The sequence below is a fragment of the Nerophis ophidion genome, linkage group LG13 (assembly GCF_033978795.1).
Source record: "Nerophis ophidion isolate RoL-2023_Sa linkage group LG13, RoL_Noph_v1.0, whole genome shotgun sequence".
Taxonomy (NCBI): domain Eukaryota; kingdom Metazoa; phylum Chordata; class Actinopteri; order Syngnathiformes; family Syngnathidae; genus Nerophis; species Nerophis ophidion.
The window spans coordinates 8,323,725-8,345,659 of record NC_084623.1 but is presented as its reverse complement, the minus strand read 5'-3'; the positions used below and the strand labels follow the sequence as shown (position 1 = coordinate 8,345,659).

Genomic DNA, 21,935 nt, shown 5'->3' with positions numbered 1-21,935 from the left:
TTTCAACCCCATTTTTCACGCGGCAGCTGTAATCCGAATGAAGATATGTCTACAATGCGACCCAATGACCTAAAACGCTCTGTTAACGGTTGTATTATCCAGCTCATGTCACTCCCCAAACTCCCAGCCTCATTTAAAAAAGTAAGAAGTGCCTGTTAATTTATGTGTTTAGTGACAATTTAGCCACTCTATTGATTGATTGATTGAAACTTTGATTGGTAGATTGCACAATACAGTACATATTCCGTACAATTGACCACTAAATAGTGACACCCGAATAAGTTTTTCAACTTGTTTAAGTCGGGTTCCACGTAAATCAATTCAATCAATTTATGGTATCACACAGCATGGTTAAGAAACCCGCTTCGGTCAGAAGGATTTACCCAAACTGAATTTAATTGGAAGCTGTTAGTCTAATAATGGGCTTCACGGTGGCAGAGGGGTTAGTGCGTCTGCCTCACAATACGAAGTTCCTGCAGTCCTGGGTTCAAATCCAGGCTCGGGATCTTTCTGTGTGGAGTTTGCATGTTATCCCCGTGAATGCGTGGGTTCCCTCCGGGTACATGCACCTGGGGATAGGTTGATTGGCAACACTAAATTGGCCCTAGTGTGTGAATGTGAGTGTGAATGTTGTCTGTCTGTCTATCTGTTTTGGCCGTGCGATGAGCTGGCGACTTGTCCAGGGTTTACCCCGCCTTCCGCCCGATTGTAGCTGAGATAGGCGCCAGCGCCCCCCGCGACCCCAAAAGGGAATAAGCGGTAGAAAATGGATGGATGGATAGTCTAATAACAGTTGATTGACAAATGTAATGGTACATTAGCATGTAGCATTGTAGCTTTAACCTGACTACATGTACCACTTTTTTTGGACCATAGTGCAAAAAAAAACATCAATCTGTCAATCCTTTCAGTGTCCGGGCCAGGTAAGGTTCCCCGTGTTGAGTCAAATTAAGCCGCAGGCTCCACTCCTGGTGGTGCTCTTCCGTCCAATCCTTTAAGTGTCAGCTTTGCAACCATACTCCCACCGGAACCCAAAGACTTTTGGTTTCCCGGACGCTTATAAGGCGCACTGCCGATGAGCGGGCCTATTCACGGTCTATTTTCATACAAAAGGCGCACTGGATTAAAAGGCGCATTAAAGTGGTCATATTCTGATTTTTGTGGTAAATTTAATACACTATCTTGTCGTCTAAATAACATGTAATAGTGGAGATTATGTTTTACAGACCATCTTAAATCAACCAACAACGGGGATCAATTTACAAATACAGCTATTTGGCAATTTCGTTTCAAAGTCAGTTGTAAAGGACGTGTATGTATTATCAACATATCCATGTCTTGTGCTTGCTGGGAAAGATAAAGTGCATTGTGGGATGGCAATCTTACAACATATAAAAAAAGGAAGTACAAGGAAAAACTATTATCTTATACCGTATGTTAGACTTAGGACCAGAAACACCACACAACTATAAGATAAGATCGTTTGCTAAAGTATTTATTTGGTGTGCACACATTTTAATGAACGTTTATTTGGTCTAAACAGAGACATTTAGACCAAAACATACCTCAATGAGACAAACATGTTTTTTCCCAGCATGGATTTGATGATTAGCTGATGTAATTCCCCGTCTGTTGTGATGCTCTGCCACAGAGGCTCAGGCAAACAGTGTAAACATGATGATTAAACCTCAGGGTCATCAGTCCACTATCCCCATGACACCAATGTACTGTCAGTGTGTAGCCCTGGGACCACACGTCCCTTGTGGAGCACATAGACAAACGTTTGTCCAAAGTCCCTGCGCACATCATAGTGACAACACAAACCCTTGTCCAGAAAAACAGGAAGTCTGAGTTCCTTAGGGGAATGACGGTTGACAATGAAAACAAGAGAACTTGTAATTTGCAAACATTGGTTGTCATATTTACCATTCATTAGTGTCTTACAAGAACAAAGAGTATATAGAGGGAATCTCACAGTTTTACGATAAAATATCAAGTAAAAAATGTAATCTGCCTCATGGGATAGAAATGAAACAGGAAGGTAATTGTAACATACCCGTCACGTCTCTGCAAATATTTAAAGGGGAACTGCACTTCTTTTGGAATTTTTCCTATCATTCACAATCCTATGTAAGACCAAAACACATACAAACCTCGTTTCCATATGAGTTGGGAAATTGTGTTAAATGTAAATATAAATGGAATACAATGATTTGCAAATCCTTTTCAACCCATATTCAATTGAATGCACTACAAAGACAAGATGTTGGATGTTCAAACTCATAAACTTTATTTTTTTTTGCAAATAATAATTAACCTAGAATTTCATGGCTGCAACATGTGCCAAAGTAGTTGGGAAAGGGCATGTTCACCACTGTGTTACATTACCTTTTCTGTTATGTTGTCTTTGTAGCATATTCAACTGAATTTGGGTTAGAAATAATTTGCAAATCATTGTATTCCGTTTATATTTACATCCAACACAATTTCCCAACTCACATGGAAACAGGGTTTGTATGTTCTTATTTTTTTATGTATTCTAATTTGTAAAATACGGCTATTGTCGAACCTCGGATTCATGAGGAACAGTGTGGTTTTCGTCCTGGTCGTTGAACTTTGGACCAGCTCTATACTCTCGGCAGGGTCCTTGAAGGTGCATGGGAGTTTGCCCAACCAGTCTACATGTGTTTTGTGGACTTGGAGAAGACATTCGACCGTGTAGTGCTCAGAGAGTATGGGGTATCGGACTGTCTGATTGTGGCGGTCCGCTCTCTGTATGATCAGTGTCAGAGCTTGGTCCGCATCGCCGGCAGTAAGTCGGACCCGTTTCCAGTGATGGTTGGACTCCGCCAAGGCTGCCCTCTGTCACCGATTCTGTTCCTAACTTTTATGGACAGAATTTACAACTTTGAATTATCAACTAATCAACGCATTTCAGCTGTGCGTGTCAGCCTTCAATAATGAAAACAGGCATTTAGGAAATAAAAGACACTTAGGCCAAACGCAATAATCGAGGGCACATCTTAACATGTATAATTAAACCTGAATCAAGCAAAAATATTGCTTGGCTGCACCAAATAATATATAATTATAATTATAATTTACCAAATATATCTGTGTAAATACCTTTTTTGGGGGGCGGTATAGCTCGGTTAGTAGAGTGACCGTGCAAGCAAAAGGGGGGGTTCTAGGTTCGATCCCCGCTTCCGCCATCCTAGTCACTGCCGTTGTGTCCTTGGGCAAGACACTTTACCCACCTGCTCCCAGTGCCACCCACACTGGTTTAAATGTAACTTAGATATTGGGTTTCACTATGTAAAAGCGCTTTGAGTCACTAGAGGAAAGCGCTATAATTCACTTCGCTTCATTTCACAGCATGTATATCTGCGGCTTATAGTCTGGTGCGGCTAATATATGGAAATATTTATTTCTCCTAAAATTTAGTGGGTCATTTTATATCCTAGGGCGCTCTATAGTCTGGAAAATACAGTACTAATTTTCCAGCCAGATTTTTAGTGCCGTTTGATTTGACGCGACTCGGTACTTGTGAGTACCGACAGACTTCGGTCTGTACCTATAAAATTTACCGAATTCGGTACCTATCCCTAAATAGGACACCAGTAAAATGAATACTTATATTATAGAACAGAAGAGTAACAAATGAGTGTCATGAGATTCATTCTCAAATTAAAATTCAGGCATTTTTTTTCAGTAAAGCCTCAAAAGAATAACAAAGATAGTCCTCTGTTTCTGATGATGTAATGTCTCTGACTGCTGATTGGAGCGTTGCGCTGCTTAGTAAAGGATAAAAAGGACTTGACCAGTTTGACAGGCGGGGCATCTTCGTCCTCCCTCGTCTTTCGATCCGTCAACAAGACCACCGAGAAAGGAACCAGTCCCAGAGAATACTTGATACGCGGAATGGGTAAAGGATGACAAACGTAACGGTGCTGACTTTCTTTTACCTAACAGGACTGAGTCATATGACGACAAAGCTGCGACTCCTTCTGTTTTGCGCCACGCTGTTGTGCTACGGTGCGATTCTGCTGGTCAACGGCGTCCTCATCGTCACCATCGTACTGGAGAAAAAACTCCATGAACCCATGTACGTTTTCGTGTGCAATCTTTGCGTTAATTCTCTGTATGGGACGGCTGCGTTTTACCCCAAATTCCTGTATGATCTCTTGTCTGACCGCCACATGATCTCTTATTTTGGCTGTATGTTGCAGCTCTATGTCATCTATTCCTACGCAGCGACAGAGTTCAGCATTTTAGCCGTGATGGCTTACGACCGATGCGTGGCCATATGTCGACCGCTGGAGTACCACGCTATCATGACTAAAACTTGGGTGGTGTTTTTGGTGGCCTTCTCCAGGCTTGTACCTCTGTTCAGCCAGGGTATATCATGGGTGTTGACCTCCAAACTGCAGCTGTGCGGCTCCCACATACGGAAACTGTACTGCGAGAACTGGTCCATCCTGACACTGTCCTGCAATTCCATAGCAACCAACAGTACTGTCGGTTTCATCGTTATCATGTTCTACGTGGGATACGATATTTTCATCTTCTGTTCCTACATCCAGCTGATTAAGTTAGCCCTGAGGTCCAAAGAGGGGAAGAAGAAGTTCTCGCAGACGTGTGTGCCGCATCTGCTGTGTTTGCTGAACGTGACCGTGGCTTTGCTCTTTGACCTCATGTACACGCGGTACGGATCCAAATCCGTAGATCAGAATGTGAGTAACTTCATGGCCATCCAGTTCCTCATGATCCCACCTTTACTCAACCCTATTATTTACGGCCTTAAAATATCAAGGGTTCGCAATAATATTCTGAAATATTTTACAAAGAAAATGGTGGTTTAAATGAAGGGAAGTGATGGCTGTTTTTGTGTGGATTACAGATGAACAATAAAGAGGGTCGGTCTGGTAAATGTTTTGTGGAAAATCTCTTCAAAATGACTTTTTCTTAATATTTTGCTCAAGCTTTTGCACACATTTGTAGTTTGCAAGCTGAAAAAAATAAGGCTACTGTTGGATCGACCAAACATGTTTTTGTGTGTGGAATAGGTTGCAAAAAGGTAACTCTTATATACATTTTTGACTGCATTTTGCATCTGTTATTTATGTTACAAAGTAGTAGTGGGATGAAAACACATACATGTTAACCCCCTCCATGTTGAGTACAACAGAATTGTCACCACTCGAAAACCTATTAAAGACACACTAACAGTGGTATATATTGTAAAAGTACAAATAATGATTAAAGTTCAGAGAGAAAAAAAGCTTTACTTGCTTTATTTTTGGATAATGATGCTACACTTGACATTATGTTCTAGAATTAGGCCAATGAGGTGGCGACTTGTCCAGGGTGTACACCGCCTTGCCCCCGAATGCAGCAGATATAGGCTCCAGAACCCCCCCGCAACCCCGTACCGGGACAAGCGGTAGAAAATGGCTGGATGGATGCAGGTATTGGAACAAACATGGCAAGCTGTTTCACTGCACCTTCAGTTTAATGAATTTCATGTCATACAATGAAAAGGTCACTATCAATAAAAAACAAATAGTAAAAAATATATTTATATTAAAAAACATAATATATACAAATATATATGTATATATATATATAATTTTTATATATATATTTTAAAATATACTTATATTTTTAAATATACATTTATATATATATACACATATAAAGTATTTTTTATTTATATATATATATATATATATATATATATATATATATGTAGTATGCAGTACATGCTTCCTATTGGACTTTGGAGGGGTGATACTGGTATCAATCCATTGCCATGTAATTATAGGACCAGTATTTCCAACACTTGCCATTTTTAAGATAATTTTATGACTTTCCCTTAAATGTGTAGATTGGGATTATAATCAGAGTTAAACACATGATATACATATGTATGTTATATGTATATACATATGTGTGTATATATATATATATATATATATATATATATATATATATATATATGTATATATATATGTGTGTGTGCACGTATATATATGTACTGTATATATATATGTGTGTGTGTGCATATATATGTGTATATATATATATATATATATATATATATATACATCCATATATACATTTTTCCTATTCCCATTATAACATTTTTATGATTGTGAGAAGCCAAAATATAAATTGTGATTAAAATCTAAATTTCCAGCCCCAATTAATTTTTTTTTTTTTTTGTGATTAATTAAGACTTAATTTATTTTCAACAGCGTTCAACTAGTGTAAATATCTGCCTGAGCCACAAACTCTCGCTGTAGATATTAGATTTACAAAACAAAAACTCATTCGGGGAAAATAATAGTAGTCTGAATATTTGGGCACGTAGCAATTCGATCTAGAAAATATGCTTGATTCAACACGATTCTAGATTCAAACTTTTGGTAAAATACCGTATTTTCTGAACTATATAAGCCGCACCCACTTATTTATAGAAGGAAATATATTTTTTACATGTATTAGCCACACCGGACTCTAAGCATCGTATATATATATATGTTGTGAAATGAGGTATTCACACAGAAATATTTTGTATATGTTTATTTACATACCTGAATTGTTTGCACACAGTGTATGTAACATGGCAGTAAAACGGATGATCAAACAAAACAGAAGTCATTGTCATGGACCCATTAGCTGTAGAAGCTAGCTCTCCAATCAGCTAAATAAACGCAATAACTTCATGGTGACGTTTTGGTGAATTTACTGAAGAATTTGTGAAACTGAAACAACACAAAAAGAATGCCTGTTCGCATATTAGCTAATGCTCACTACGCTATTGCATTACATTACGATAACACGTACAAATATCCATGAAAACACTCCTGCAGACATTACGCATGGGACAGTTTAGTAAGTGAGAATTTTTTTATTTAAATTGTAAAACTTAGAAACGTTGCTTGGAGTGATTAATGAAGAATCCGTACGATTAGAAATGTTTTTGACATCTGGAAGACGGAACGGCACTTGTACTTCTGGTTCAAAGCACTAAATGGAAGGACAATGCAGCACTTGCAGTGAACAAACTCGTCCAAAAGATGGCGCCCTGGCACAAACAATAAACACCTTTTCAGTGTATTTGCTTGTATTGTTTTGTTTTAAACTGTTTTTATAATAGCCGTCAACGAAGAAAAATCCATAAATTAGCCGCACTGCTTTATAAGCTGCACGGGCCAAAGCGTAGGAAAAAATTAGCGGCTAATAGTTAAGTATCATGAATTTTTTTCAAAACAGGTTACAGGTCAGAGAATCTTCTTCTGGATGCACGGACAAGGCCCAAAAACATATTTTTAAAAAGTGATTCATTTAAAAAAAAAAAAAAAAAAAAAGAAATTAGTTTTTCTTTAAATCGATTTTATAAAAATATGAATGATTTAGAGCACCAACGCGGTGCAGATGAGTCGCCCGCTGGCCTGTTCTAAAAATAGCTCAATTAGCAGCACTTACCAGTGAGCTGCTTCTATTTTTTTTAATTTTATTTATTTACTAGCAAGCTGGTCTCGCTTTGCTCGACATTTTTAATTCTAAGAGAGACAAAACTCAAATAGAATTTGAAAATCCAAGAAAATATTTTAAACACTTGGGATTCACTTTTTTTAATAAATTCCCTTTTTTTTTTCCTTTGCTTCTTATAACTTTCAAAAAAACAATTTTAGAAAAAAATACAACCTTAAAAATGACTTTAGGATTTTTAAACACATATACCTTTTTACCTTTTAAATTCCTTCCTCTTCTTTCCTAACAATTCAAATCAATGTTCGAGTAATTTTTTGTTTGTTTGTATTATTGTAAAGAATAATAAATACATTTTAATTTAATTCTTCATTTTGGCTTCGTTTTTTTCCACAAAGCATATTTGTGAGATATTTCTTCAAACTTATTATGATCAAAATTCCCAAAAATTATTCTGGCAAATCTAGAAAATCTTTAGAACCAAATTTAAATCTTATTTCAAAGTATTTTGAATTTCTTTTAAAAAAAATTGTTCTGGAAAATCTAGAAGAAATAATGATTTGTCTTTGTTAGAAATATAGCTTGGTCCAATTTGTTATATATTCTAACAAAGTGCAGATTGGATTTTAACCTATTTAAAACATGTCATCAAAATTCTAAAATTAATATTTATCAGGAAAAATTACTAATGATGTTCCATAAATTATTTATATTTTTTCAAAAAGATTCGAATTAGCTAGTTTTTCTCTTCTTTTTTTTTTGGTTTAATATTTTAATTTCAAAAGGTCGAAATTGAAGATAAACTATGTTTCAAAATTAAATTTTGATTTTTTCCCCGTTTTCTCCTCTTTTAAACCGTTCAATTTAGTGTTTTTTCCATCATTTATTCTCTACAAAAAACCTTCCGTGTAGGAAAAAAAATGTACGACGGAATGACCGACAGAAATACCCTTTTTTTTAAAAATATATATATATATATATTTATTAATTTCCATCCATCCATTTTTCTACCACTTATTCCCTTTTGGGGTCGCTGGCGCCTATCTCAGCTACAATCGGGCGGAAGGCGGCGTACACCCTGGACAAGTCACAGGGCCAACACAGATAGACAGACAACATTCACACTCACATTCACACACTAGGGCCAATTTAGTGTTGCCAATCAACCTATCCCCAGGTGCAGGTCTTTGGAGGTGGGAGGAAGCCGGAGTACCCGGAGGGAACCCACGCATTCACGGGGAGAACATGCAAACTCCACACAGAAAGATCCCGAGCCTGGATTTGAACCCAGGACTGCAGGACCTTCGTATTGTGAGGCAGACGCACTAACCCCTCTTCCACCGTGAAGCCCAATATTTATTTATTTATTTATTAAAAGGTCAATTGAGCAAATTGGCTATTTCTGGCAGTTTATTTAAGTGTGTATCAAACTGGTAGCCCTTCGCATTAATCAGTACCCAAGAAGTAGCTCTTGGTTTCAAAAAGGTTGGTGACCCCTGGTTCAGAGAGGGACAAGGAGTAGAAAACGGATGAATGCATTTAGAATCGTGATGAATAAGAAGCGCATAAATCGACTTTCTGTGCACCCCTCAAAAATAAGTGAAAACATTTTCACGAGCTTTATCGCTCTAAGACCGGGACTACCATGGTATCAGTACTGTCGGCACTTGAACGTATCGGCCCGCCTCTAAAATGAGCGTCAGAAACGATAGATGCCGGGAAGTCTCCAGAGTGCACGCCAGTCCAAAGCAGCATAAAGCCGAGCCAGCGAGCGCTCACAGTTCAGACGCGGCGAGGCGTGGAACATGACGAGCACTCGTTGCGAATCGGTAAGTCCGCACAAAGCTGACCTGGGTCGTCTTGTTCACGGCTACCTTTCACCCTTTTCACAGACGCTGTGGAACCGCGGGCGGGCGTTACTTGCGGCCGGTTCGATCGCGGACCGGGATGGAAAACGCTACCTCGTACTTTAACCTGACCATGTTTGTCCACACCGGGCCTTACCGTTACCCGGCCTTCGCCGTGTGCCTGGCGCTGTACGGCTTCATCGTGTGCGCCAACCTGGTCATCATCCTGGTGATCTGTCGCGAGAAGAGCCTCCACGAGCCCATGTACATCTTCATCGCCTGCCTGTCCTTCAATTCCCTCTACGGCTCCACCGGCTTCTTCCCCCGACTCCTCCTGGACCTGCTGTCCGACCGCCACCTCATCTCGCGCATGGCCTGCTTCACGCAGATCTACATCGTCTACACCTACGCCTCCAACGAGCTGACCGGGCTCAGCGTCATGGCGTACGACCGCTACGTGGCCGTGTGCCAGCCGTTGCACTACCACGCCAAGATGACCGCCGGCAGGGCGTTGTCGCTGGCGGCGCTGGCGTGGGTGCTGCCGGCCTTCTCCCTGGCCACGTGCATCTACCTGTCCGCCTCGCTGCCTCTGTGCGGCAACCGCATACAGAAAGTCTTCTGCGCCAACTGGAACGTGGTCAAGTTGTCGTGCGTGCCGACCACGCTCAACAACGTGGTGGGCATGCTGGTCACCGTCACCACCGTCTTCTGTCCCCTGGTCTTCGTGCTGTACACGTACGCCCGCATCGTCAAAGCCTGCTGGAGACGCTCGGCCGAATTCAAAGGCAAGGTTTTCCAGAGCTGTTCGGCGCACGTGGTCACCTTCGTCATCTTCTCCATCACGGCCTTTTGCGACATCGCCCTCAGCAGGTACGACCTGGAGGAGATGAACCCCTTCGCCGCCGTCATTTTGTCCCTGGAGTTTGTCGTCATTCCGCCTTTTCTCAACCCTCTGGTGTACGGCATGAAGCTGCCGGAGATACGCCGGCACATTTCCAAACTGCTGGGAGTCACCGATTGATGCATTCAGAGCAAACATGTCCACGTTTCCTCGTGTCACTTATGTCATTGATTGATTGATTGATACTTTTATTAGTAGTTTGCACAGTTCAGTACGTATTCCGTACAATTGACCACTAAGTTTTTCAACTTGTTTAAGTCGGGGTCCGCGTTAATCAATTCATGGTAGTCACATGACTATTTGCACAGCTTTATTTCATGACGAGTAGGACTTTATTATCAAACCATGAATTCTTCCTTTTTGCTGTCATGTAAAAACTCTTCCTAATATTTAGCTGACTTCAAGTAATAATGTAGTTTTTATGATGGATCTTAAATTTACATGTTTATTTTTTTATTTTTTTACCAGGCATCTATTATGTAGTTAAAAAGACTTATTGCTGACATTTTGATTAATTTACAAACAAGGACAATGGATGGATGGATAATAAAAATCATAGTAAAAACATTTTTAAATAATTTTTGCACCAAATAGATTAATAAAAAAATGATTATTTAGTTGATATTTATTAATTATATTCTTTAATTATACTTTATGTATGTACTTCATACATTGTATAAACAAAATGCCACATTCAGCATAAGTGAAAATACATGTGATTACTTTAATTGGGATTAAAACTTTTTTTTTTTACCAGGCATTATTTTTATGTTTCTACTATGTAGTTATAATACTTGTCTGACCGTTTAATTAATTTACAAATAAAAATCATAGTAAAAAAATAATAAAAAATTGCACTAGATAAATGAGTGAAAATTTATTATTTAATATTTATTACGTATTTTGTTTATGTACGTCATACATTGTAAATGTCACATTCAGCATACTGTGAAAATAAATTATTACTTTGAGATGAAAACATTTTTTTTTTACCAGGCATTTTTATTTTTATATGTTTCTACTATGTAGTTAAACATTTATTTCTGAACTTTTAATTAATTTACAAATAATAAAAATCATAGTAAAAATAAAAACAAATAATTTTTGCACTAGTTAGATGAGTGAAAATGTAAACATGTTTTACCCATTACTTTATTGATAAATATATGAATAAAAAGCAATGGCTGCATTTGTGTAAATACTCGGAATTTCCACATTATTTTCAGTGTATTGTCAGCAGTTTGTTAAATCATTCAGAAAGTGTATGCAAATATGATTTTTAATAATCTCTCTTTTAGACATGTAACGTATCAATTTATTTTGAACATACATTTACAAGGTGATTGATCATGACTTGCAGATTGTCATTTCTCCTTACAAGAGTATGATTATATTTGCATGTGTTCATAAACTGCATACTAATGAGTGTCCATGTGGGAAATATGCTTGATACATCACATTATGCTTTATTGCTTAATAGTGTGTATTTATTATAAAGTGTGACCACATATTCTCTTAAAACAGGAATGTCCAAACTTTTTCCACAGAGGGCCGTACACGGAAAGATTTAAGCATGCAGGGGCCAGTTTGATATTTTATTTTAAAACCATAACAAAATATGTTTGGTTTTTCCATCCTTAAGGCTCCTGGGGAGCATAGAGGGTCTCAGTCACTAAAATGTTAAAAATAAGTCAAATTATTATTATTTTTTTAAATTTAATGCTTAAAGTAAATCTCTATATCAACTTGAGGTTGATATAAAGTAAAACAAATAAGGTTTTATGCCTTTTCTGTCAAAGAAAACTTAGTTTTTTATAGTAAAACTGAAATATGCAGTATTTAGATAGAGAGTACTTTATTGATTCTTTCAGGAGAGTTCCTTTATTTAGCGATTAAAGCCCTCAATTATTTAATATTTTTGAGTAATCACAGTGAAAAGTTAAATAAAATCCTACTAAATATATTTGATATCCGAAAGGTTCCCCACTCATAAAGTGATGCATTTTTATTCGTTTTTTTCTTCCTTAAACTTCAAGATCAACTTCTGTCGATTTTAAGTTTGAACTATTATTTTGTTTGTTTTATGCTCTTTTGTCAAAACTTTGATGTTTTTATATGGCAACCACACAACACATGCAATATTTTTTCCACATAAAACATTTTAAAGTGATAATTTTTAAGGTAATATTCATTATAACATAGATTTTTTGGTCCTTTTTTTTTGAGCAATGGAAAAAAAAAGAAAATAAAGACAAAAGGGAAAACAAATTGCCTGCATGGCAGCTTTGTGTCAACATTGCCACTTTTTCTCATTAGATTTCACCTCATTCCACTTTTTTGAAATATTTTTATTTTTATAATACTATCAATTTTGCAATTTTTGCAGAATGTGTGGCGGGCCGGTAAACAATTAGCTTATTTTGAAGCAAAATACAAATAATAAAAAATATATAACAATGACTAATAAAGTTAACTATAAATAATAAATGTTTAAATGATAAATGATTGACAAAGCAACCTATTATTTATCATGGAGTAGCAAAAAATGTAGAATCTTTTCCCCAAAAAGTCTTTTTTTGCTGTCGGTTCAAAGTTCCATGAAAGCCTTGTTATGTCCACAACCCAAGAGGTTACTAGGCAACCATGCCCCACATATAATATTTATAATATATTGTAACCCACATTGGAGGAAAAGTCCACTGAATCGGAACAAGTTTTAAAATAATAAAAAAAAAAAATCACAACAGAATAGAGTCTACTGTAAACAAGAAGTTATTTTCCTGCATGGCAACCACTCACTTCAGCTCCAACTTTCCAGAATAAAAGGAGATGGCTTGTTTTTTATGAGTCACTCACAGTTGGATACATTGACTGAAAAGCAATCAGCGTGTTTTTGTTTGCTTATGACCTGAATGCCTTTTTTGTCCTCAAATGATGAATAAATTACATTTTTATACATTATGCTGTTTGAACTACAGCACCACCTGCTGGAGGTTGTGGCTTCAACCTTTACTATCCATACAGATATTTTGTCCCTAAACATAACCCGGCTTACACCACGTTTGGATTTTGTATAGGACCATACTTGCCAACCCTCCTAATTTTCCCGAGGGACTCCCTAATTTCAGTGCCCCTCCCGATAATCCCCCGAATTTCTCCTGATTTCCACCCGGACAACAATATTGGGGGCGTGCCTTAAAGGCGTCCTCTCTCACCTGAAAAGGAGACTATTATATATGTCTCCGTCATCCATAGGTTTATCTATAACCCATAAAGTAGGCAGGCACGGAGCTATTTCTCAGCATGTGTTGATCCTAGCCCAATCCCCAGTTAATACACTGACATGCAACATCCGGATTCCCATCATGCATTGCTTCAAAACTACGGCAAGTAGTAATGTCCAAAAACCTAACCGAGACGAAGCAGAAGAACGAAGAAGAGACATGGCGGCGACGAGTAAGAAGAAGTACGCTGGCAAGTTCTAAAAGGATAAGCAAGTCATGAAAGCCTAAACTTTTAAGAAAACTACGGCAAGTAGTAATGTCCAAAAACCTAACCGAGACGAAGCAGAAGAACGAAGAAGAGACATGGCGGCGACGAGTAAGAAGTACGCTGGCAAGTTCTAAAAAGGATTTTACGGCAAGTAGTAATGTCCAAAAACCTAACCGAGACGAAGCAGAAGAACGAAGAAGAGACATGGCGGCGACGAGTAAGAAGAAGTACGCTGGCAAGTTCTAAAAAGGATTTTACGGCAAGTAGTAATGTCCAAAAACCTAACCGAGACGAAGCAGAAGAACGAAGAAGAGACATGGCGGCGACGAGTAAGAAGAAGTACGCTGGCAAGTTCTAGAAGGATTGGAAAACATTATTTCAGTTCATCCAGGACAGCTCGAAGGGAGAAGGGGTATGCTGCCTGCAAATGTTGTAGATCAGACTTCTTTATTGAACACGGTGGCCGAACGGATTATCATTTTTTATATATATATTGTATATATAGATATTGTGGAGAGGCGGAGCCGACGGTCTGACAGAGGGCACGCTGGAGCCAAGCCCAAGATGGCGGCGAGGAGGCGGAGAATGCAAGCGAGCGGCGAGGCAGGGCGTGCCGGGAGCGACGCCGCGAGCGAGATAAGGTGCGTGGATTGCGCACCTGGACACAATTTATGAATCCTTTCCCACTGTTAAAAGGTGGCGGCAGCTGTGAACGCGAGTAGGAGTGGCGGAGAAATGAGGAAGGAACGAGAGGGAGACGCAAAAGAACAAACAGTGTATGCAACAAGGAAGAGAGCGACAGCGAGAGGATTCATAAATTGTGTCCAGGTGCGGTCTGACAGAGCGGCAGGGCACGCTGGAGCCAAGCCCAAGATGGCGGCGAGGAGGCGGAGAATGCAAGCGAGCGGCGAGGCAGGGCGTGCCGGGAGCGACGCCGCAAGCGAGATCAGGTGCGTGGATCGCGCACCTGGACACAATTTATGAATCCTTTCCCACTGTTAAAAGGTGGCGGCAGCTGTGAACGCGAGTAGGAGTGGTGGAGAAACGAGGAAGGAACGAGAGGAGACGGAAGAGAACAAACAACGCATGCAACAAGGAAGAGAACGACAGCGAGAGGATTCATAAATTGTGTCCAGGTGCGCGATCCACACACCTGACGATCCACGCACCTGATCTCGCTTGTGGCGTCGCTCCCGGCACGCCCCGCCTCGCCGCTCGCTCGCTTTCTCCACCTCCTCGCCGCCATATATATATATATATATATATATATATATGAAGAGTTCATATGCAAAAGCAGATAAATCCATTTTGACCGATTCTGTATATTAACGATTTTCTGCCTGCTGGTGTTGTCGGTACATGTACAAGCGTGCAATGGTTTATTTAATATCAACATAAGCAAGTCATGAAAGCCTAAACTTTTACGAAATGCTGATGTAATGAATGGCTTTCAAGTAAGAGTGTTTGATGTGGTTTTACGTCAAAAGCAGATATATCCAAATTATGATATGTCGCAAAAACAGATATCTCCAAAATCGTTTTCTTTGCGGTCGTTATTTCGCATAATATTCCAGATAAAGATAGAGAGAAAAACAGAACGTGAAATTTATCGAAAGCCACATTTCAAGGTAACAATTGTTCACATTTCTTTACTTCATTATTTAACAGTTTCGATCCCTTGGTACGTACAAATCTAGCTGTCCCTGCGGACATTGTTTTTTCGTACTTGCTAACCGGACATGCTTTTTTGGAACTGTGACCTCACATATTTACCTTGTGCTTTTCAGCACAAAATGAAAAAACAAAAAAAACAGTGTTGCAATGAAGACAATGTTTTATTAATAAAACAACCACAAATGCTCAACCTGGTTTGCCTATCAAAAACACTCCTGTGCAGATAACAGCTGACTCATCATCGCTATCGACATTAGCTCCATGCTCGACAACATCGTTTAACGCAGCGGTGTAAAACTCACGGACACGCGTGCTAGCGCCAACATCAAATAATAACTTCAATACGTCAGTTTTTTTCGCTGGCTTAACAGTTTCGTTCACAGGAGAAGCTTCCAAATTATTCATGCGTGGATAACAACACTGAGTGAGTCCGTGCGCGCCGCCATTTTGTTTGTCACGTGATCCCGTACTGTAGCGCTGGTTGGGCAAACGGAAATATCAGCTTTTGTGGTAGATGATCCATGGCGCTTATCGGCCGTTGCAATAAATTGCTGAACTAAATGACGTTAAAAGCGGCATTTTTAAACAAATTGATTTTGGTATACCACAATAGAAGTGGCGGACTATATATAACCGAGGCTGGGCTAAACTTTATCAAAATGGCGTTTATCGGTTTTTGCGTATGAACTCTTCATATATATATATATATGTGTGGAGGGGGTCCGGTCCGATCCGGTGGCCATGTACCGCTTGCCTGTGTATCGGCTTGGGGACATCTCTGCGCTGCTGATCCGCCTCCGCTTGGGATGGTTTCCTGCTGGCTCCGCTGTGAACGGGACTCTCGCTGCTGTGTTGGATCCGCTTTGAACTGGACTCTCGCGACTGTGTTGGATCCATTGTGGATTGAACTTTCACAGTATCATGTTAGACCCGCTCGACATCCATTGCTTTCCTCCTCTCCAAGGTTCTCATAGTCATCATTGTCACCGATGTCCCACTGGGTGTGAGTTTTCCTTGACTTTATGTGGGCCTACCGAGGATGTCGTAGTGGTTTGTGCAGCCCTTTGAGATACTAGTGATTTAGGGCTATATAAGTAAACATTGATTGATTTATCTGAGAGTCAGATGCGGTCATCAAAAGAGCCACATCTGGCTTGCGCGCCATAGGTTCCCTACCCCTGAATTAGAGTCTGCCGCTCAGTTAGCATCGCAGCTCAGTCCCCGGCTGCTCAGCTTTCTTATCTCTCTTGCCGTTACGTGGATCTTGGGGTGAACCCCGTGTCACAGCACGCCGGCCCTGCGGAAACTGTGACTCTTCCTCCCAACCGACCCATGCGTCAGCCGGCCCAGCGCTGTGGTAAAGTGAATCATTTCTCTAGAAAGTGGTCTTGTCCCGACTGCCAAGTCCAACCACCGTCCACTCGGCCCAACCACTAAAGTGTTGCTGATGAATTGAGTCCATGGTGAGACTCTCGTTATTCCACATAGCGCCATCAACCACCAGCCGCTTTTTGACCCAACCTTGTTCCTCGTTATTCAATTTCTGCGTCGACTTCCCAGCCCTAAATTTTCAACCAGTTAGTGTCGGAAAAGAAAAAAAACTGACGCGTGAAATCCCAGCTGAGAAGTACAACGGTCTGCTAGGTTTAACAGTTCTATGATCGTCTCTAAGCTAGACCCCTGCCAAGGATCCTTACAGGTTTTCCTGCACCTGAACAGTCGCAACCTCATAGCCTTTGTCACCCAACTGAGAGTTTTCCGTCCGCAGAGGTTTCCAGAATATTATTATGTCCGCCACCTTTACCATCACGGGTGTGGTTGTGTATCTGGACGTTGTCATTAAAGTATCAAGAGCAGTGTAGGCTATCAAGTTTATAGCTTGGACTTTTACAAACCCTGTTTCCATATGAGCCGGGAAATTGTGTTAGATGTAAATATAAACAGAATACAATGATTTGCAAATCCTTTTCAACCCATATTCAGTTGAATATGCTACAAAGACAAGATATTTGATGTTCAAACTCATCAACTTAATTTTTTTTTTCAAATAATAACTCGTGCCAAAGTAGTTGGGAAAGGGCATGTTCACCACTGTGTTACATCACCTTTTCTTTTAACAACACTCAATAAATGTTTGGGAACTGAGGAAACTAATTGTTGAAGCTTTGAAAGTGGAATTCTTTCCCATTCTTGTTTTATGTAGAGCTTCAGTCGTTCAACAGTCCGGGGTCTCCGCTGTCGTATTTTACACTTCATATTGTGCCACACATTTTCGATGGAAGACAGGTCTGGACTGCAGGCAGGCCAGAAAAGTACCCGCACTCTTTTTTTACGAAGCCACACTGTTGTAACACGTGCTGAATTTGGCTTGGCATTGTATTGCTAAAATAAGCATAAGCAGGGGCGTCCATGAAAAAGATGGCAGCATATGTGGTTCCAAAACCTGTATGTACCTTTCAGCAATAATGGTGCCTTCACAGATGTGTAAGTTACCCATGCCTTGGGCACTAATGCACCCCCATACCATCACAGATGCTGGCTTTTGAAGTTTGCGTCGATAACAGTCTGGATGGTTCGCTTCCCCTTTGATCCGGATGACACAATGTCGAATATTTCCCCAAAAAATTTGAAATGTGGACTCGTCAGACCACAGAACACTTTTCCACTTTGCATCAGTCCATCTTAGATGAGCTCAGGCCCAGAGAAGCTGGCGGGGTTTCTGGATGTTGTTGATAAATGGCTTTCGCTTTGCATAGTAGAGCTTAAATTTGCACTTAAAGAATCAGACTTTTGGCTTACTCAGAGCACCTTTTTTTTAAATTCAGAGTTCATATCATAGACGTTGCAAAAATCCCTGAGTCAGAATTAACGTGATCCACCTGCACGACGTCCTGTTAAGCATCGTCTGAGACTTCATGTTTCTACTACTGCCGAGCTTGCAGAATGAGGAACTACAATTTATATTTGCAACACGTTTATTGTCCCAACAATATACACAAACTAAGCGATTCACATTCGATATGATCCAGATTGTAAAAGGATACATTTTGGAAAATCTATAATTTTTATTTTGTTTTAGTATAAATAGAAAATAAAAGGCAATTTAGGCCATCCCCATCCAACCAGAAGGGCTTTCTAAACATCAGATCTTTGTCTCCCAAAACGTTATTAGTCAATGAGGTCATTAGAGACAACAACCTTAACGTCATCGGTCTTAGCGAAACCTGGCTTAAACCAGACGAGTTTTTTGCGATAAATGAGGCATCCCCTCCTAACTATACGAATGCGCATATTGCCCGTCACCTCAAAAGGGGAGGGGGTGTCGCACTAATATACAACGAAAACTTTAACTTTAGTCCTAACTTAAATAATAAATATAAATCGTTTGAGGTGCTTTTTATGAAGTCTGCCACACCTCTGCCTCTGTGCCTGGCCGTTATCTACCGCCCCCCAGGGCCCTATTCGGACTTTATTAGTGAATTCTCAGAGTTTGTTGCTGATCTAGTGACGCACGCCGATAATATAATTATAATGGGGGACTTTAATATCCATATGAATACCCCATTGGACCCACCGTGCGTGGCGCTCCAGACTATAATTGATAGCTGTGGTCTTACACAAATAATAAATGAACCGACGCATCGCAGCGGCAATACGATAGACCTAGTGCTTGTCAGAGGTATCACCGTCTCCAAAGTTATGATACTCCCGTATACTAAAGTAATGTCCGATCATTACCTTATAAAATTCGAAGTTCAGACTCATGTTCGGCAAGCTAATAAGAATAATAACTGCTATAGCAGCCGCAACATTAATGCTGCCACAACGACGACTCTTGCGGACCTACTGCCCTCGGTAATGACACCGTTCCCAAAGTATGTGGGCTCTATTGATAACCTCACTAACAACTTTAACAACGCCCTGCGCGAAACCATTGATAGTATAGCACCGCTGAAGTTAAAAAAGGCTCCAAATAGGCGTACGCCATGGTTTACTGAAGAAACTAGAGCTCAGAAATTATTATGTAGAAAGCTGGAACGCAAATGGCGCACGACTAAACTTGAGGTGCACCATCAAGCATGGAGTGATAGTTTAATAACTTATAAACGCATGCTTACCTTAGCTAAAACTAATTATTACTCAAATCTCATCCGCATTAATAAAAACGATCCAAAATTTTTGTTTAGTACTGTAGCATCGCTAACCCAACAAGGGACTCCTTCCAGTAGCTCCACCCATTCGGCAGATGACTTTATGAAGTTCTTTAATAAGAAAATTGAACTTATTAGAAAGGAGATTAAAGACAATGCGTCCCAGCTACAACGGGGTTATAGTAACACAGATACGATTGTATATACGGCGGATACTGCAAATATCCAAAATAGTTTCTCTCGTTTTGATGAAATAACATTAGAAGGATTGTTACAACGTGTAAATGGAATAAAACAAACAACATGTTTACTTGACCCACTTCCTGGGAAACTTATCAAGGAGCTTTTTGTATTATTAGGTCCATCAGTGCTAAATATTATAAACTTATCACTCTCCTCGGGCACTGTTCCCGTTGCATTCAAAAAAGCGGTTATTCATCCTCTCCTTAAAAGACCTAACCTCGATCCTGACCTCATGGTAAACTACCGACCGGTGTCTCACCTTCCCTTTATTTCGAAAATCCTCGAAAAAATTGTTGCGGAGCAGCTAAATGAGCACTTAGCGTTTAACAATCTATGTGAAACCTTTCAATCCGGTTTCAGGGCAAATCACTCGACTGAGACAGCCCTCGCAAAATTGACTAATGATCTATTGCTAACGATGGACTCTGATGCGTCATCTATGTTGCTGCTCCTCGATCTTAGCGCTGCTTTCGATACCGTCGATCATAATATTTTATTAGAGCGTATCAAAATACGAATTGGTATGTCAGACTCAGCCCTGTCATGGTTTAACTCTTATCTTACTGATAGGATGCAGTGCGTCTTCTATAACAGTGTGACCTCGGACTATGTTAAGGTAACGTGTGGAGTTCCCCAGGGTTCGGTCCTTGGCCCTGCACTCTTCAGCATCTACATGCTGCCGCTAGGTGACGTCATACGCAAATACGGTATTAGCTTTCACTGTTATGCTGATGACACCCAACTCTACATGCCCCTAAAGCTGACCAACACGCCGGACTGTAGTCAGTTGGAAGCGTGTCTTAATGAAATTAAACAATGGATGTCCGCTAACTTTTTGCAACTTAATGCCAAAAAAACGGAAATGCTGATTATCGGTCCTGCTAGACACCGACCTCTATTTAATAATACAACTTTAACATTTGACAACCAAATAATAAAACAAGGTGACTCTGTAAAAAATCTGGGTATTATCTTCGACCCAGCTCTCTCCTTTGAGTCACACATTAAAAGCGTTACTAAAACGGCCTTCTTTCATCTCCGTAATATCGCTAAAATTCGCTCCATTTTGTCCACTGGAGACGCCGAGATCATTATCCATGCGTTTGTTACGTCTCGTCTCGATTACTGTAACGTATTATTTTCGGGTCTCCCCATGTCTAGCATTAAAAGATTACAGTTGGTACAAAATGCGGCTGCTAGACTTTTGACAAGAACAAGAAAGTTTGATCATATTACGCCTGTACTGGCTCACCTGCACTGGCTTCCTGTGCACTTAAGATGTGACTTTAAGGTTTTACTACTTACGTATAAAATACTACACGGTCTAGCTCCAGCCTATCTTGCCGATTGTATTGTACCATATGTCCCGGCAAGAAATCTGCGTTCAAAAGACTCCGGCTTATTAGTGATTCCTAGAGCTCAAAAAAAGTCTGCGGGCTATAGAGCGTTTTCCGTTCGGGCTCCAGTACTCTGGAATGCCCTCCCGGTAACAGTTCGAGATGCTACCTCAGTAGAAGCATTTAAGTCTCATCTTAAAACTCATTTGTATACTCTAGCCTTTAAATAGACCTCCTTTTTAGACCAGTTGATCTGCCGCTTCTTTTCTTTCTCCTATGTCCCCCCCTCCCTTGTGGAGGGGGTCCGGTCCGATGACCATGGATGAAGTACTGACTGTCCAGAGTCGAGACCCAGGATGGACCGCTCGTCGGGACCCAGGATGGACCGCTCGCCTGTATCGGTTGGGGACATCTCTACGCTGCTGATCCGCTTCAGATGGTTTCCTGTGGACGGGACTCTCGCTGCTGTCTTGGAGCCACTATGGATTGAACTTTCACAGTATCATGTTGGACCCGCTCGACATCCATTGCTTTCGGTCCCCTAGAGGGGGGGGGTTGCCCACATCTGAGGTCCTCTCCAAGGTTTCTCATAGTCAGCATTGTCGCTGGCGTCCCACTGAATGTGAATTCTCCCTGCCCATTGGGTGTGAGTTTTCCTTGCCCTTTTGTGGGTTCTTCCGAGGATGTTGTAGTCGTAATGATTTGTGCAGTCCTTTGAGACATTTGTGATTTGGGGCTATATAAATAAACATTGATTGATTGATTGATTGATACTAACCTGTAAACCAGGAAG

The 21,935-nt window shown here is 40.2% G+C and overlaps 2 protein-coding genes across 2 annotated transcripts; both read left to right on the top strand.

Moving 5' to 3' along the window:
• Positions 1-3,847: 3,847 nt before the first annotated feature.
• LOC133564896 (olfactory receptor 13D1-like) lies at positions 3,848-5,012 on the top strand. The gene has a single exon (XM_061919431.1). It carries the CDS (start codon positions 3,933-3,935, stop codon positions 4,860-4,862), a length of 930 nt encoding a protein of 309 aa, XP_061775415.1. The 5' UTR covers positions 3,848-3,932; the 3' UTR covers positions 4,863-5,012.
• A 4,319-nt stretch (positions 5,013-9,331) lies between these two features.
• On the top strand, positions 9,332-10,706 carry LOC133564895 (olfactory receptor 6N1-like). Its single transcript, XM_061919430.1, has one exon. It carries the CDS (start codon positions 9,445-9,447, stop codon positions 10,363-10,365), a length of 921 nt encoding a protein of 306 aa, XP_061775414.1. The 5' UTR covers positions 9,332-9,444; the 3' UTR covers positions 10,366-10,706.
• Positions 10,707-21,935: the final 11,229 nt, after the last annotated feature.